Raw genomic sequence first — 16,733 nt, 5'->3', positions numbered from 1 at the left:
AAGAATGCAGAGATTAAAGTTATTCTTCTAAGGGCAAAAAGTCCTTGGCCAAATAATAATGTCCAAACCCCCTTAAAAATCTGCGTAGAAAGCATGAGAACTGTGGCACTTATTTACCCATCTTCAGCTCTCCCTTTTTAAGTTGTCTCTTCACTATTAGGCAGTAAAGAGGGGACCAGGGTTATAATGTGTGTCTAAATTATTAATCATAAAAGTGGTATGCTGTAAGTAAAACAGGCAGATACACAAACATGTTATTTTAGGGTGAAAAGTGGTAGCATTTTGTAAAAGCAATCATGCTCTTGAGAATACTTTCAGTGACACTGTGAAGTATTTGTCTGCACCACTAGCCAATTCTCAATAACAAAATGATTTCACCAGCATGAAAAGGGAACCAAGAAACAATTGCTAGCAAGACAGATACCTGATGCTTACTATAAGCTGCTAGTAATTATCACAAACATTGTCTTTACTTTTGTTTTGCTTTTATTTTTAGTTAAAAAAGTAAGTTTGCAAATAATTTTACCATACAAAGATGAAAAAAATGATGGTTGCATTGAGTGAGAATGCATACAGCAGTGACTGATAAACTGACATACTGATGGGATTGACACATCGAAAACAAAACAAAAAAAAAAACACTAAACATGTCAAAATGAATTAGGAGAATTTAGTTTAGTGTACAATGAATGTGCACTCCAGGAAGATCCACTAGGATGGTTCTCTACAGAAATTTAGGTGAAGCAGATTGACACATTCCTTAAGATGGATGTCATTTTGTATAGAACTTGATAAAGTTAAGTGATATGTGGCTCATTCACACAGTGACAACCAAGAAGGAGATGGGAGTCTAGGAGCAGCTTTCTTGAACAGAATCTGAAGGTCAGAAGCAGAGAGAATGCTGTGAGTGACTGCCATTTGTAACAAAAGAATGAAGTAACTGTGTGATCAAAATTTTGCTTGTAGGATTCTACTATTTAACTTTATATTCTATGTATAAAGTATAAAGTTTGGTGATTGAAAGGATTTTTGTAAAACCATAGATGAAAGATAATATTGCTTGACTGTTATCTGTGGAGTCTACCTTGTGCCAACTTATATATTTTCTTTTATTTTTTTCTCTTTCTCACCACTGCCATTCCACTGATTATTTATGTATTTTAGGTCCAGAAAGATTGGTAGATGTGACAGATGTGACCAAGCAGACAGAAAGCAAAATGAAGATCAAAGAGTTTGTGGACTATTACTATAGTACCAACAGAAAACGTGTGCTCAACGTGATCAACTTAGAGTTCTCCGATACCAGGTGGGTACATTTTGGCCAGCTTTAAATACTGCAATGAGAGGCCTGTGATGTTAGGTTTATGTAGGATTGTTTTTAGTTACAGCATTTGTGGGAAAACAAAAAATTAAAGCAATAATTTGTTAACTGTACAATTCATCTGTTGTCCTACTATTAGCCCACCTGTTAAATCTAGTCTGAGCACAAATAATTATCGGAACTTATTTAAAAGACTTTGCTGTAGCCTGTTAGTGGCATCAGATTTAGTTTGCAGTGCAGCCCCTTTAACAGGCAGACCCTAATCTTTCCGTTATAGGTAGTTACTCTTAAAGCTTAAACTCTGAGACAGTGGCTTTTGCTTAACCCATTGTGTATAACGTGTTCAACTATTTCTACCATATTATACCTACTAGCATTGAGAATACCTTTTATTGAATTAACATACACCATGTAAATATCTGTATGTCTGTGAATTACAGAAGTAAAGCAGAGAACATTAGCCTGATGTGTTTCTTTAGGTTTAGCATTTTTATGGAAACATCATCTTGGACTACACTGTTAGCCACCGAAGTAAAAAAAAATCCACATGAGATCCCAAATCATCTCACTGAGATACAGAAAGGATCCAAGCCCAAATTAAGATCTCTAAAGTCCATTGGGTGACCTAATACCTTAACAGAGAGCTGATCATACTTTTAACAAAGCAGCGTGTGTGCACACGGTAGTTTAGCCTTGTCTGGCGTTTAATTTCCACTATTGCATTTTGCACACAGAGACTCAATTGTTTCATTCAGTGTGGTGAGCTTCTGGTGAAAATGCTCCTTGCCAGAACAGGCTCCTGGGCACACACGCAGAAAGCCGTGATAGTAGATTCACCCCTGAGGGGCCCAAGGTTTAGGCATTTCTAAACTGTCCCTTCATACTAATGACATGTTATTTCTCTGTCCATGCATGCAGTCTTTCTTCATGTTTTTTGCTTAATCTTTTGTTGATTTCTGCTTTCTAAAGAAAGTTAGGATGTGTTTTTCTTTATGTCCCACTTTTTTACTTTATCTTCTGTAAATTGCAGTCTCACCGATTAATGAAGTCCATAAGAGATGTGTATTAGACATGGGAAAGTGATCATCATGGAACAGTGAATGGTCAACTCCTACTCCCCAGTAGCAGCTTTTCATTTTTACATTGCACTCTGTCAGACAACATACTGTTATTTTTGTAGTAGTCATCAAAAACAAGTAATGCTGCGTTAGTGGTTAAAAATTCAATTTGAATATCCTGAGTGTTTTAATTAAAATTAATTCTTCTTTGATGCCCATCCACTCATGCATTTTCTATACCTGTTTTTCAATCACATTGATATCACATTTAGTAAAGGGGTATCCAGCCAGCATCAAGTAAATTTTATGAGCAAACCCTGGATGAGATGCAGGTTGAAGTACGCACAGCCACACTCAGTCATACTGGGCCCAATTCAAGTCAACCCTTAACCGGACACGCACATCCATAATCTGGGATTAATCTGGAAACCATGACCATGACCACGAATAGAGCTCAGGTCCATGGAAATATGAGACTATAGCATATTAAAAAGTTCCCTTTTAAATTTGATTTTCATTAAAAAATACTTAAAAATATGTTGATTCATTTATACTTTAACTTTTTAATAATGTGCAGTATAAATAAATAACTTCACAAGTGCAAACTAAAAGACTTAATTTAAAACGAACAATAAAATAGAGAACAATTTGGTGGTGCAATAATTAGCGCTGCCTCCTGGGTATGAATTTTGTGTGTGGTTATTGTATGTGTGGAATTTGCATGTTGTCCCATGTCCATATGGATTTTCCTCTGGTTTTCCTCCTACATCTTCAAAGACGTGTAGTTAAGGTACACTGCCAGTTCTAAATTGTCCCCTATGTAGATGTGTGCATAAACCGACCCTGTGATAGACTGGTGCTCAGTGTAAGATTGTTTCCTGCATTGTGCCTGATACTAATGGGACACAGACTCTAGCCTAATGCAACCCTAAATTGAATTAAGCAAATTGAACAATTTTATGCATGAAATAATAGATCAATAAACATATATATTGTTCAGTACAAAAGCAGTCTTTATTCATTTTGGAAGTTTTTTTTATGCAAATAGCAAGAACTATGACAAACAATAACAAAAACAAGGTCGGTAATATGTTGGTTAAAAAAGAACATCCTGTGAAGTGTTAGCTTTTATTATTTGTAGACTACTCCAGAAGGTTCCTTGTTTTTCTATGTTTTTTTGTGATATTCACACAGATTACTATTACCAAGCATGCCTTTAATTAAATTAATACCAGAACACATCATTTATTAACATAAAAGGTTTACATGGGTCCCTTGTAGCCCTTTTTGTAATTTCCATAATTGCTTCATGCAGTGATCTGAGAAAAGATGGAAAAAAGTCTGCAGACTTAACAAGCATGTAGTTGTAGTTTAAGTTAAAAAAAAAATAACATAGTTAATTAACCCTCGTCTCACATAAGTAACATGACAACAGATTTTAAAGAAATGCAATTAAGTCATTTTGGACTTTTACTTGCAAAAGCCAGTGCAATTTTCTTAATTGAGTCCAAGATGTATTTTTTATACACAGTGAAGCTGACAGCACTAGTATTACCAGATGAGTTCACAGTTTGCCAAAAGAAACATTTTTTACTTTGAAATCATCAAAGCATCACACAATAAATTATTATATTAACAGGGCAGACTAGAATGAGACAAAACTTATTGACGCATCATTAAAAGAAACTGCATCAGCTAGTATGCCTTAGAGATAACTTGTCTCCTGCAAATTTTACTCAAAAAAGTAATCTCCACCTACAAACTGCATTTCCACAACTGTGAGGTGTTTTGTATTTTTCAAAAATTTATTAGGTACATTCACAGCACTTAATCCTAACCCTACCCATAACCTTTGCCAGTACTTAAGACTGAAACAGACACTAATAGAAATTAAACTATGCAAAAAAGAAAAAAAAAATGTGAATGAACACATTAGATAGGAAACATTCGACTACTGTATTTCAAATATTTTAGGGCACTCATTTATCTTCTGGATATAAAGGGTAGGGAATACATTAAAAGGCACCCACCTGAGTGGAAATTAAAATTTTAAAATGCTTTTAATTCCTGCAAAAAATAAAAAAGTATTTTATTTTTTGTTTATCTTATGGTGCTTTCACACTTGGCACTCGTGTGTCTGCTTGATTTAAGCGTTTTGTTTAATAATTGGTTTTATTGATTCCTTTTTAAACTTTTAACTAAGAAAGTCAATTCGAACATATAGTTAATATGAAAAGGTTGTTTTATACTTTAGCTAGTTGTTCTTGGAAAATAATTGATTGATGTGTTAAATTTAATTTCAATTTCATACTCTTAACTGAATAAATGTTAATGGTACATTCACATTAGAATAGGACTACATATACAGGAAAGGTTTATGGTCTTTGTTAGAAATACCCTTGCCCCCTCATTGCTAGCTTTAAAAGTATATTTTAGCATTGACCTTATACATATTCCCGAGCCATATACACAGTCTTTATGGAAGTTTTTGGAAATGTTTATGTAAGAATTTAGCTAGCTGTTAGTGACCGCACCACACACCGTGACCCACTGTCTACCTTACCAACATGCAGAACCCTCACCTGGCAGATACATTGATGTAATTTGGTAGTTTTAATAAAGAAACTATGGCCAAGCAAACTCAAGAGTATGTCCCAGCCTTGAACAAACCATAATAACATCACACACTTCACTTTCATGCATACCTGTTGCTCTGTTTTGGTCCATCACACTCACAACACCCATTCATGCTGTCCAGTTCCAACATTATGTCTGTCCACTATTGATTTCTCTGTCTTTGCTTTGGCACTCGACACAGCAGTAGAAAACAAATGAAATGTATAAAGGTCTTCGTGTAGTTACAGAGATTGTGGGTGACATTTTAGTTTATGGACTCATCTAATTAGGACCTGATTGTAACCTTAGAGCTATTTTAAATTGGCTTTGTCAGCGATGAGATGGGTTCAATCCTAAACACAGTCTGTCAGCACCATTGAAATCTGTTACTTTGGACATTGCCTAACCGTTGGTAGGACTTCTTATCCAAGATCATCAATGTATATGAAATGGAAAAAGGAGAATACAAAGCAGAGCTAAATACTAATTGAATAATTTTCTGCATGTGATATGTTTTGAAAGAAAGTGCTAACTGTACATACAGTATGCCATCAGGCAGTTAGTAACTTTTAAAATAAACTTGTTATGCACTCACTTCTTGGCACTTATCTTTTTATTATTCTGTAAAATGTTAATACTGAACAGGTCCCCACCAATTTGCAATAAAAAGTTTGTAGGGAGAATTGATGATTTATTGATTTACTTCATATGGAAAGTGTCAAGTAATAATTAATCGAAACTTATTTGGAACTTGTCTCTAGACTATAAACCACCACATTATGAGTCTGTGTGGTATGAGAAAGCATTCAGCTCTATAAATATTACATTCTGTATATACAGTGTGTTTTAATAATTACTTTTAAACCTCATGGCATCCTGAAAGTCAGTATTCGCATAAGGTGTTTAAAACAAGACACCCACTCACCGCCCCCTGAAATCCCAAACTAGAATAAGGACACGTGATGGGACAGGGCCAACACAGGCCTTTGCAGAATGTTGGCAAATAGTTCTTCTTCGACCCTTTTTTACTTTTTTTTTCAGAATGGCCAGCTTTGTGGAAAGCCCTGAGATTGTCCGAAAGCTCTCCTGGGTTGAAAATTACTGGCCTGATGACGCACTACTCGGAAAGCCTAAGGTTACAAAATACTGCTTAATCTGTGTGAAGGATAGTTATACGGACTTCCACATAGAGTCTGGAGGAGCCTCTGCTTGGTACCATATCCTCAAGGTGAGTGCAGCATGTAGGGGCAAGGCTTTTGTTTTGTACGTAGCTCAGCCTGCTTTTCCCCTTTATGTTTTTGGTTTTGAATGCAAAGTGTGACTGATGTTTAGGTATGGGGGGATTTGTTAGTTCACTTCTTCAAGTGAGATTATCTGAAGGGAGTGACAGCTGATCATAGATCCTTGAAGTCCTGGGGTTTTTGCCCTTGCTAATTATTGCTTGTCATGTCCATGCAGGGGGAGAAGATCTTCTTCTTGATCAAACCAACATCCGCAAACATATCGTTGTATGAGCGCTGGCGTTCTGCATCCAATCACAGTGAAATGTTCTTTGCTGATCAAGTGGACAAGTGTTACAAGTGTGCTGTGAAGCAAGGACAGACATTATTCATCCCTTCTGGTAGGATCTCCTGCTGTCAGTGGGGGGGTGGCTCACTGTTCTGCCTGACCTTCATTTTGGTTGTCCCTTATATTTTCCCTGCTTTACTCATTATTCTCTGTTATACCTAACCAACCTTTTAAATATACAAAATGCAAAGAATTGTTCACAAATAAAAACAAATATAAGAATAACCCACAAGATCCTATAGAATGTAATATGTTTTATTTAATTAGCTTAACTCATTGGGCAAAGTCCTTTTGCCCCAATGTCTCAGACTCCCAGTCCCCCAATATTTACAAGACAGTTTCGTGATGTACAATGCTGCCATCTAGTGCTCATTTTGGACGTTGTTACTTCTGACGTCTGTGAACATTGTGTTAAACTGAAAGAGAAGCTGTCTCACGCAGGCATACCAAAATATATTCTGAAATCTTGTATTATGTTAGAAATTGTTCAGAAGAAATAAGTAATCCTAATTTTCTACAAGTTGCCACACTTGTTTATAGCTATTGTTTTATTATTTTGTATTTTTAAGTTATTGAAATTTTGCTGTCATTGCAGAATGATGGGTTAATATTTAGATTAAACATGCTGCACTCATCCCTTTTTTACCAGATTTTAGTTGCTCCCATTGTTTATGAAGATTGTCAGGGTTGAACGTTAGTGTAGTTTAATTATTCAAATATGAAAGTAACTTTTTTATGTGCTTGTTTGTTCTATAGGTTGGATTTATGCAACTTTGACCACAGTGGACTGTCTAGCTTTTTCTGGCCATTTTCTTCATAATTTAACCGTTGAAATGCAGATGAGGTATGGGATGTGCATTTATGTTCTTAGGTTTAAAGTTATTCTGTCAGGGAATCAAAGTTGAAAATCTTGAATGTTCTGACTAGCATGGAAGGGACAAGTTAGGTTCAGTCCTCATTAACATGGATAAAATTTTAAACCACTGTTTTTGTTTTATAGTTTTCTGTTGACACTAGCATTTTCAAGTTGTTTTATAAAGGTTTGTCATAAACACTGAAATGACAAAAACATTTAAATCTTCCTAGTTGGACACACACAATTTATCAGCCAATCTTACTGTTTGTTTACAGAGCAAACTCTAAGTAAATTGAAATATCAAATGAACAAGGACAAAATAATAAGGATTTCTTTGTCTGGACAGATGTTGAAATACAACTACTTGTAAAGATTAGAAGCAAGTGGAAGGTTGCTGAAGCCTTGGAAAATATAGACAGGGAGTCCTTCCAATACAAATACAGGGAAATATTCAAGTGTTTCAAGGTGCATTACCTGAGAGCTGATGCAAAGAAGTTATGGTTATGACTGTCCACAAGATAAACATGAGATCACAAAGGCAATTATTTGAACAAAGCAAAGTCAGTGCCTGATCACATGAATATTGTAGTTCAACAATTTTGAAAAACACAGATTTTTCCATCCACACTTCTACACAAGACCCAGTTTTTTCAAATTATACTCTTTAAAGAGTGTTTTCAAAACAATACATTTTTTGGTGGTCAAAAAATGTAATTTCATGGTGGACATTAGTCTAAAATGAATTTAAAAAATAGATGTGGTTTCATTTAAGAAAATTTTCATCCACACTGAAGCAGCAAAAACGTGAATCTTTCTTAATGAGTATCCACAGCACATCAGCCAAGAGAGTTGTATGGTTACAGAGCAAATCCAAACAAAACTGAAATGCTGAAAGAACAAGAAGAAACAATTTAGAGTTCTTTGTGAGAACAGATGATGAAGTACAACCAAGTATAAGGTTGCCAAAAAATTGGAAAATATAGACTGGGAGTTTTGCTAAAGGTTTTGGTGTGAAATAGCCAAGTGTTTCAAGGTACAGTTCCTGTTGGCTGATGCAGAGGAGTTATGAAATGACGATCCTCACAGTAAAGATAAGAAGACAGGGTAAAAAGCTGAAGTTAGTGCCTGATGACATGACAATCATACATCAGTGCTTTCAAAATGTTCTGTTGTTTAACACCCTCACTGCTACATGTGACCTGACCTTTTCAGATTTGCACACTTCGGAGAGCGTTTTCAAAATGTTTCAGTATGGATGCAAGATTAAACAAAAATAAAATGTTTTCTCAGATTTATCTGAGACGTAAGACAGTGTGTACACACGGGGCAGCATAGTTTCCCTGTTTGTATCACATCTCTGTGGTTCTTCTCCTACAATCCACAGTTCCTTACATACTTTCAGTCTCTCGAGTGTTAGAAAGCATACAGATGTGTGTTTGTGTGCTTTTTATAAGTTTATATAAAAGGACTTCTATAGCATGTTACATCATCTGGAACAGAGTTTATGCTATCTCATCTGGAATCATAATGAAATATGAAGGATGAGACAGCAATTTATAAAAAAAAGTATCATCTTGATGGGAGATTAATAGCTGTAGACATTGCAGCTTCAAAGAAAGGAACTACATATGTAAGGATACTTGAAGAAATATGTGTTTACTCTTGTTAAACGTACAGTCTCCACTAGTAGGCCAGTTAGTTTCTTCATTAAAATTTAATAATCTCAAAAGGTCAGATTTTTGTGATAGGAGGTATTTGTTAGTTGTGCAGAATTCACACAAATTTCATCAGGACTGAATAAGTGGTCTTTCAGAGGTCAGCTAGTGAGCCCAATGTACTTAAGCACGTTAGCTGTACCAGTGTCATGGCAGGATGGTGTTGGTGATCATAGGAAGCTGAAAGCAAGGACAAGGTTGATGGTTTGCGTACATGATTCTTCACATTATCCATTGTTGTGCTCCAGCTGTTTAAACTACCAATGCATAAGGTGATGTTCAGTGGTGAATTTTTCATTGCCGTCAGAGTTGAAGATTAATAAATTTACATTTGGAAAATAACATTAATGACATTACAGTTCAGGTAATATTTATACATGGAATACTGCCAGAACAGCAGATGTCATTGTTTAAGGTGACACTGCTGCTTGTCAATTATACTGTGTCATCTATCATGCAACTTTATTGGCAAGTCTTTCTCATGCCATTTTCCAACAAGACAGTGCCCAGCTACATCTCTTAAGAATGTGGATGTAATGGCTGTATTCTTCTCACCTCACCTAATAGATGCCAACTAGAGTTATACCCACACACTTCATCGATAATTAAGTGTATTGGCAGTGGTTGAACAAAGCTTAGATGTATCACAAGTTACCATTCATTTCCCACGCGACTCTATGCTATGTTGCATAGCTTCTTGTACAACAAATCATGAAATTTTACCTGATACTAATAACCCCCATATGTAAAGTGGCCCCATTCTGGATGAATAAAGACTTCCTTCTAATTGCTTTTGGAATCATTTCTGTCAGTTGTTATGCATAAAGTACAGTGCGAAAAACTGGATTGCAGCTTCTCTGTCAGAGAGCATGCTTTTTGTGATCTATTTTTAAATAAAACCACACAATGAAACAACACATAGATCTGGTTTTATGGAAAGGAAAAAAGGTTATATAAGCCATATGGTGTCTCATATCTATACCAAATCCGTTAAATTTTTACCCAGAAGAGATCTAGGGACAATGTCAAAGACAACAGTTACCTAGATGCAGGGAAATAAGTGGGCAAATCATACAGAGAGAGCATTTTCAAAATATTAAATTAAATATTAAATTAATATCTGTGCCTACATTTAACACTGAAGGGCTCAGGATCAGGTCTTGTGCTTTATGACGTTTAGCATCATTTTGTGCTTCTTCTACCAGTGAAAGCAGTTTTGATCCCAGATATTAAGTTTTCATGAACCTGGCCATGACAGAGGACTACAGAACTGGGCTTTGTGTAAATATGGTCTCTGGGGAGTTTCTGCAGAAAACACGTTTTAGTCTCAGTTTTTCAGCAGTGACTGTTCACATCCAATTCTTAAAAATTTCTATTTTATTTTGTAGAGCATATGAAGTGGAAAAGAGACTGAAAATCAAAAGCCTCACTCAGTTTGACAACTTTGAAACAGCATGCTGGTACGTTGGGCGGCATCTACTGGACAGATTTAAAGGTATGTATTTTTGACATGTTACTTAATTTGTGTTAGTGTGTGCATATGTTTGTTCCATGGATGGTGTTGTACTGTATCCAGGGAAGCTGAAGCTGCCATACATTTTTAGCCTTTTCTGAAATTGTATTTTTGACTGTAAAGTAGTGCTATTTTACCCTATTGTCAAGCTTTTTTATTTCCTCTAATTCAATGTAAGTTGAGGTTTCCAATTATGTCAGTTATGAACAGCACTATAATTCAGAAAATTGTAAAAACTTCAGACAAATGCAAAAAAATACAAAAATGCAAAAATATAAAAATAAATTGTATGAAATTTAATGAAAACATTTTTTTAATTGAAAAAATTACTGTAAGTCTATACCATCTTATTTACAAGTGTTTGTGCACTTTTAGTAGCCCCTCTCAATTCCTTGGCAATTCTGTTTTTGCATTCAAGGCATATCTTTATAATTAATTGTAAAGCAATGATATTACACTGTCAAGTGGTTTATGTTCTCTGATTCAAAATAAATTTAGCATTCCATTCATACCAAGAAAAATAATGTTAGGCTGTATTGACATTACTATAAAATATAAATAATAATAAATAATAAGTCTTAACATTTCCATTGTAGAAACAATGCAGACAGACAGAATAAAAAAAAGTCAATTTTGAACTGAAGAAAATTTACTGAAAATGTGCCCTCTTTATTTGCTAGTATATTCAGTATATGTCCACTTCCTGTCTCATTGCCCTTTACTTTTGGATTAGAACATGTCAAGATATTTTACACAACTTATCATATACATGTCTAACATCACTCTACATCAAAGCAGGCACCTGTTCCATTTGTCCAAAGATACAAAAAAGGATGGTGATTTACCAGGTAGAACACGATATCCTGCTCCCTTGATTGGCATGGTCATAAATTACAGTTGTACATACTATTTATACCCAGCAATAAAGTTAAGAATACAAGCAAGTAAGAACAGAAAAAATGATATACAAGCTTTTTATTTTTGTTACTTGGCAAAAGCATTTCAGTGGTTCGGCCACTAATATGAAAGTTTTCTTGCAGCTACTTTGAATTGAAATACAGATAAATCATTAAAAATGAATCTCTCTTAAGAAAGATAGAGGTAAAACATAGTGCAGACACATCCACAACTTTCAGGTTATCTTGGTAGACCCTGGTACCACCTTAGAGTGTTTCCCAAATGTCTCACTTGCATCTGGCTGGCTGAAAAACAAGAGTATTTTGAATGGCTGATAATGTTAACAGGCAACACTCAAAAGATTCCTTAGTATGTGTGAGTTACAGTGGACGTTTGTCACAGGGAGACTGCTGAATTTATTTGCAAGTGCCATATGTTATTGAAAAGCTTCTGCTTTTCCGAGAAGATTGAGTCATCGTTCAAGCCAATTTGTAATAAATAAGACTGATCATAAATGTGCTACCAGGTAAACATTAACATTAATAGAAATCCCTCCCATCTGTGATATGCTATAAAGACAAGTATCTTAGTCTATGTCTTAGTCTTAGTCTGTCTTTGGAAATGTCAGATTCTCCACTTTAATGTGAAATTTGAAACACCGTATTATTTTGCCATGGGTTCTATCTTCATCTATACTATGGAAGTATTGTTTCATCTCTTGAAAGCCAAATTCTAATGCCAAGGTCTGGTATGCCCTGGTTCAGTGACATCCTTACATGTCATTAGACTAACGTTGTACTGGATTTTCATTCTTAGCTTTGTGAGTTGTGAGCCCACATTGTGGCTCCATTCAGTTTGTTTAGAATGAGCCTGACTGGGATACATGGCTTTTGCTGGTGATCACCACTTATACATCTAGCTCTAGGAGGGGATCCTGGCATCAATGTTTCAGGTGAGGTTCTCTTAGATTTACAGTGGCATGCAAAAGTATTCAATCCCCTTGAAAGTCATCATAATTTTCTTCATGACAAAAGATTTATACACATATTTATTCATTCAGCATTTTTAATGTGAACTCGTATGCTGTAACAATACATTTCCAAAGTCAAAATAAATAATTTCCTGTAGATATTTAACTGAAAAGAAAATTTGAACCTCTGTGCTTTGGAAGCTCCAGGTTTACACAAATGACAAATTAATTACAAACGACACAAATGTGACAGTCATTTTGTGGTATAGCAGGTCTGCAGCTTATGTGCTCGCGCTGGAGAGTGGAGCAGGTGCGGCCGATCTGCTGAGAAGATGGCTCATCTCCAGGTTGGTGCAAGGCGGTCAGCTGTCTGTGCGTTGCCTTGTTGGCATGTGCAGACGGTCTGATTGTCTCATCAACCTGGAGAGGCAATTAGGTATATGAAAGGGGAGAAAGAAGGACAAAAAAAAAACAGAGATATGACAGAGGAAGTTAATGTACAATTCTCATGAAAGTGGAATAGGTTATTCTTAGTGAGTAATTGCAGTATAATTTTGAAAAATACCGTGATATAGAATTTCGGTCATACCACCCAGCACTAGTCTGAGGTGTACAGAGTGAAGAGAAAAGGAGAGAAGACTGTTCCTTCTGGTACTCCAGTATTGCACACATCCATATCAGAAAGTCATTGAATCTCACAAACTGCACTCTACCCAACAGATAGTCCATTATGCAGAACCCCATAGGCTCATCCACCTACATATCTCTGAGTTTACCTCTTAAGAGGGATGGCTTGATGGTATTGCAGGTCCTGGAGAAATCAAAAACATAATCCTTACAGGACTACCAGCTTTGTCTAGATCAGAATAAGCCTTGTCGAGCAGAAAGATAATTGCATCCTCCACTCCAAACTTTGTCTGATAGGCAAACTGCAGTGGGTCTATATGGTCTACCACAAGAAGATTCTTATAGTCCAGGACCTGTCTCTCAAAGGTCTTTGTGATGTGAGACGTACCATATTTTTTGCTCCATAAGACGCACCTGACCATTAGACACACCAAGGTTTAGAGGAGGAAAACAAGAAAAAAAATATTCAGAACCAAATGGTGCACTAATATGTTTAATAAAATATAGCAGAATAATATTTCAACCATGTAAATTCAACAGCGGTATTAAGAAACATCATCACTGTCATTAACAAATAAGGACAGACTTTAAGGTTCAAGCACTCTTCTAGTTTCATGGAAACCCCAAGAACTACTTATTGCTAGTGTCAGAATTTATGAAGCTCAGTTGCTCACAGTCACTTTGCAGGAGCACGTACCTATCATCACGCACGTTTGGACCAATGCTCCCTGAAGTTATATTGCCAGTCTAGTCCCATCTATATTTGTAATGCCACAAAGCCCTTCATCTCGTGTTTTGTTGTGGGTTTCCAGTTTGAAAAACGAGAATGCGGTGCAAGCACAGCCCTCGATTAAAAAAATTGCTCTGCATACCTGTTTGTCTCGTCTGACAGTAGCTGAAAGGCAGCTTCAGGAAAGAACAGTCTGAAGTAGTCCAGTGGCTGGTAATCTGTCGAGTCCAACAGTAAGCCATACTGTCTTGTGAAGTCCGGTAGCCAGTTTGGCTCCCACGGATCAATGTCTAGGTATTCCTCCCACACGAACCCTGCCATAGGTGCATTGGCTGCACGAATGCGCTCAGCTGGGGCGGCATCGGCTGGTGTCCCGATCAGCTGATGCCAGTTCCTCACTCTCTTGTTCGATCTCCTGATCACTCTCAACAAAAGTCAGACTCAGTGATAATGCGCAAAACATTTGTTTTCTGCACTCGCTTCGCTCCCTCGTGAGATGTCGATGCCATCTTGCCTTTGTTTACATTTGTTTACATTTCGCAACTCACGCACAGGCAAGGATTAGATGCCGAGTCAATGAGTCTAACATTCCTCCAAGCACAGAGGCAATGCCTGTAACGTAACAATGAGTTTTGTCACCCTCTACCCCTGGATGTCGACTTTTGTCAGGTAATACACATCATGGTCTGTGACGCAATATTCGCTCCATAAGACGCACAGACATTTCCAACCTTCTTTTGGGGAAAAAAAAGTGTGTCTTATGGTGCGAAAAATACTAGTCAGTAGTTATTAGGTGAAGAAGCACCTGCCTTCTTTGGAACAGAAACAATATAGGGTTTTAGGGTATTTTCCAGAGCAGTTGCACTTTCTGAAGCCGTAGGGACATATTGAGCAGGACACCACAAAGTTGGTCAGCACAGGCCTTAAGAACTTGAGGACCAACTCCATCTGGTCCCTCAGCTTTATCTGTGTGTAGCTTCCTAAGTTGTCTCCTTATTTAGTCTTTAGTTATGGACAGTCCAGACTGATGGTCAGAGGTGGATGTGTCACTGGCCATTCCAGTTGACGTGGTAGGAGTTGTTGATGTATTGTTGATGTATTAGATGGTCAGGGAAGACTGGCTATTGGATAAGGTGGCAGTGGGACAGAAAATCTATTAAAAGATTGGTTCTTGGCGTTAGCTTTGTCCACATTACCTTCTATCACCTGAGCTTGAATCCAGTAAGGTTATGAATATTTGTTCCTGAGTTTTAAAGAAACACTTTATCTCATGTATTGTCACCATGGTATTTTTGTTTCACAAAAGGAGTCTACTAATAGATTTATGGTCAAGGAACTTGTTCATTTCAGAATTTAGGCTACTGCCACTTGCTAATTGTTGTCTCTCTTCTGTACAGAACATAACTTCACACACCTGCTTCCTTTCTCAGGTTTGCACAAAGCTGGGAAACAACCGGCCCCTCACCTGGTGCAGGGAGCCAAGATCCTTAATGGTGCTTTCAGATCATGGACCAGAAAACAGGTGAGAGATCTAGTCACAGAAATAAGTGACCAAGTATCCAATTTGTCAGACTGAATAACAAAGTGCATCTGCTTTCTTTCTTGGATTATTATACCCCAGGCTCTTCTGGAACATGAAGATGAGCTTCCAGAGAACATGAAGCCTGCACAGCTTATCAAAGACCTTGCCAAAGAGATTCGCTTGACAGAGGTGCCTTCACTGCTTTTTACTTTTGCTTTTCATGCTTAACCTGACTCTTCCTATATTCTCTGAAACTGCCCTCTGTCTGGACTCAAGCCTGTCAGCTTTATTAAAAAGCTTCAAGGAGGCACTGGACATGGGTGATGGCTTGTAACTTGTTAGTTTCTTGCTCTGTTACCTCAAGAGAACTCTGTCAGTTTGTCTTTCCATAGACATCATGGCTGCCAAGAAAGGCATTACATGTATATATCACACTATGTAAAGGTCATGATGGACAGTTCAAAAAGAATACAAAATAAATTTTCTCCAAAACCAATTAGACAATCTCAAAATGAAATATTGACATTAGAAATAAAGGTAAACATTCATTCCATAAAACTGTTTTGGCTGGCATCCATCCATCCATTATCCAACCCACTACATCCCAACACAGGGTCACGGGGGCTGCTGGAGCCAATCCCAGCCAACACAGGGCGCAAGGCAGGAACAAACCCCAGGCAGGGCACCAGCCCACTGCAGGGCATACACATATCCACACACCAAGCACACACTAGGGATGAACACTCGGAGGAAACCCACGCAGACACGGGGAGAACATGTAAACTCCACGCAGGGAGGACCCAGGAAGCGAACCCAGGTCTCCTTACTGCGAGGGCAGCAGCGCTCCCACTGCGCCACCGTGCCGCCCTTGGCTGGCATGATTAGGCCAAAATTTCTTTATTTTCATTTCTCTCTTTAAGTGATTCTTTGTTATAAATTTACAATTCATTGTGCCTTTAGCAGAACGCCTCTAAAGTAATCAAGGTGGAACCAAGTGTGATCCATCCTATGGAGGAGAAACCACTCATAGAACCAGATGAACCAATTTCTCCAGTGCACATCCCAACACCTCCCAGTGAGAAAGCACCTCGAAAGAAAGTTGCCAAGCTGCCAAAGTCTCCAAAGACACCCAAAGTGAAGGAAGGTGGCAAGAAAAAAGCCAAGAAGTTGAAAGAAGGATCGGTTTCACCAGTTGTACCCACCCTTGACGTCCTGGAGGCTCACACAAAAGAAGCCTTGACCAAAATAGAGACGGCAAAAAAAGTGAAGGTACTGTTATTCAAGTGGAGATGTATTGCAGTTTGAGAGAGGTGTCTGGGGTTTCATTCATGGGATTCAT

At 37.3% G+C, this 16,733-nt stretch overlaps 1 protein-coding gene across 2 annotated transcripts in view; it reads left to right on the top strand.

Moving 5' to 3' along the window:
* Positions 1-16,733, top strand: part of phf2 (PHD finger protein 2) — a 79,862-nt gene that overhangs the window by 43,349 nt on the left and 19,780 nt on the right. Inside the window, exons 5-12 of one of the 2 annotated variants that reach the window (XM_028825263.2) lie at positions 1,165-1,306; positions 6,037-6,223; positions 6,454-6,616; positions 7,321-7,408; positions 10,524-10,630; positions 15,303-15,394; positions 15,494-15,583; positions 16,358-16,663. In XM_028825263.2, the coding sequence (XP_028681096.1) occupies positions 1,165-1,306; positions 6,037-6,223; positions 6,454-6,616; positions 7,321-7,408; positions 10,524-10,630; positions 15,303-15,394; positions 15,494-15,583; positions 16,358-16,663 (1,175 nt within the window). Of the gene's footprint in view, positions 1-1,164; positions 1,307-6,036; positions 6,224-6,453; positions 6,617-7,320; positions 7,409-10,523; positions 10,631-15,302; positions 15,395-15,493; positions 15,584-16,354; positions 16,664-16,733 lie in introns of both variants that reach the window. The other variant, XM_028825262.2, reaches the window with a different exon arrangement.

This window comes from Erpetoichthys calabaricus, chromosome 18 (genome assembly GCF_900747795.2).
Source record: "Erpetoichthys calabaricus chromosome 18, fErpCal1.3, whole genome shotgun sequence".
NCBI lineage: Eukaryota > Metazoa > Chordata > Cladistia > Polypteriformes > Polypteridae > Erpetoichthys > Erpetoichthys calabaricus.
The sequence above is the reverse complement of the archived record's forward strand: the minus strand, read 5'-3'. Positions and strand labels throughout refer to the sequence as shown.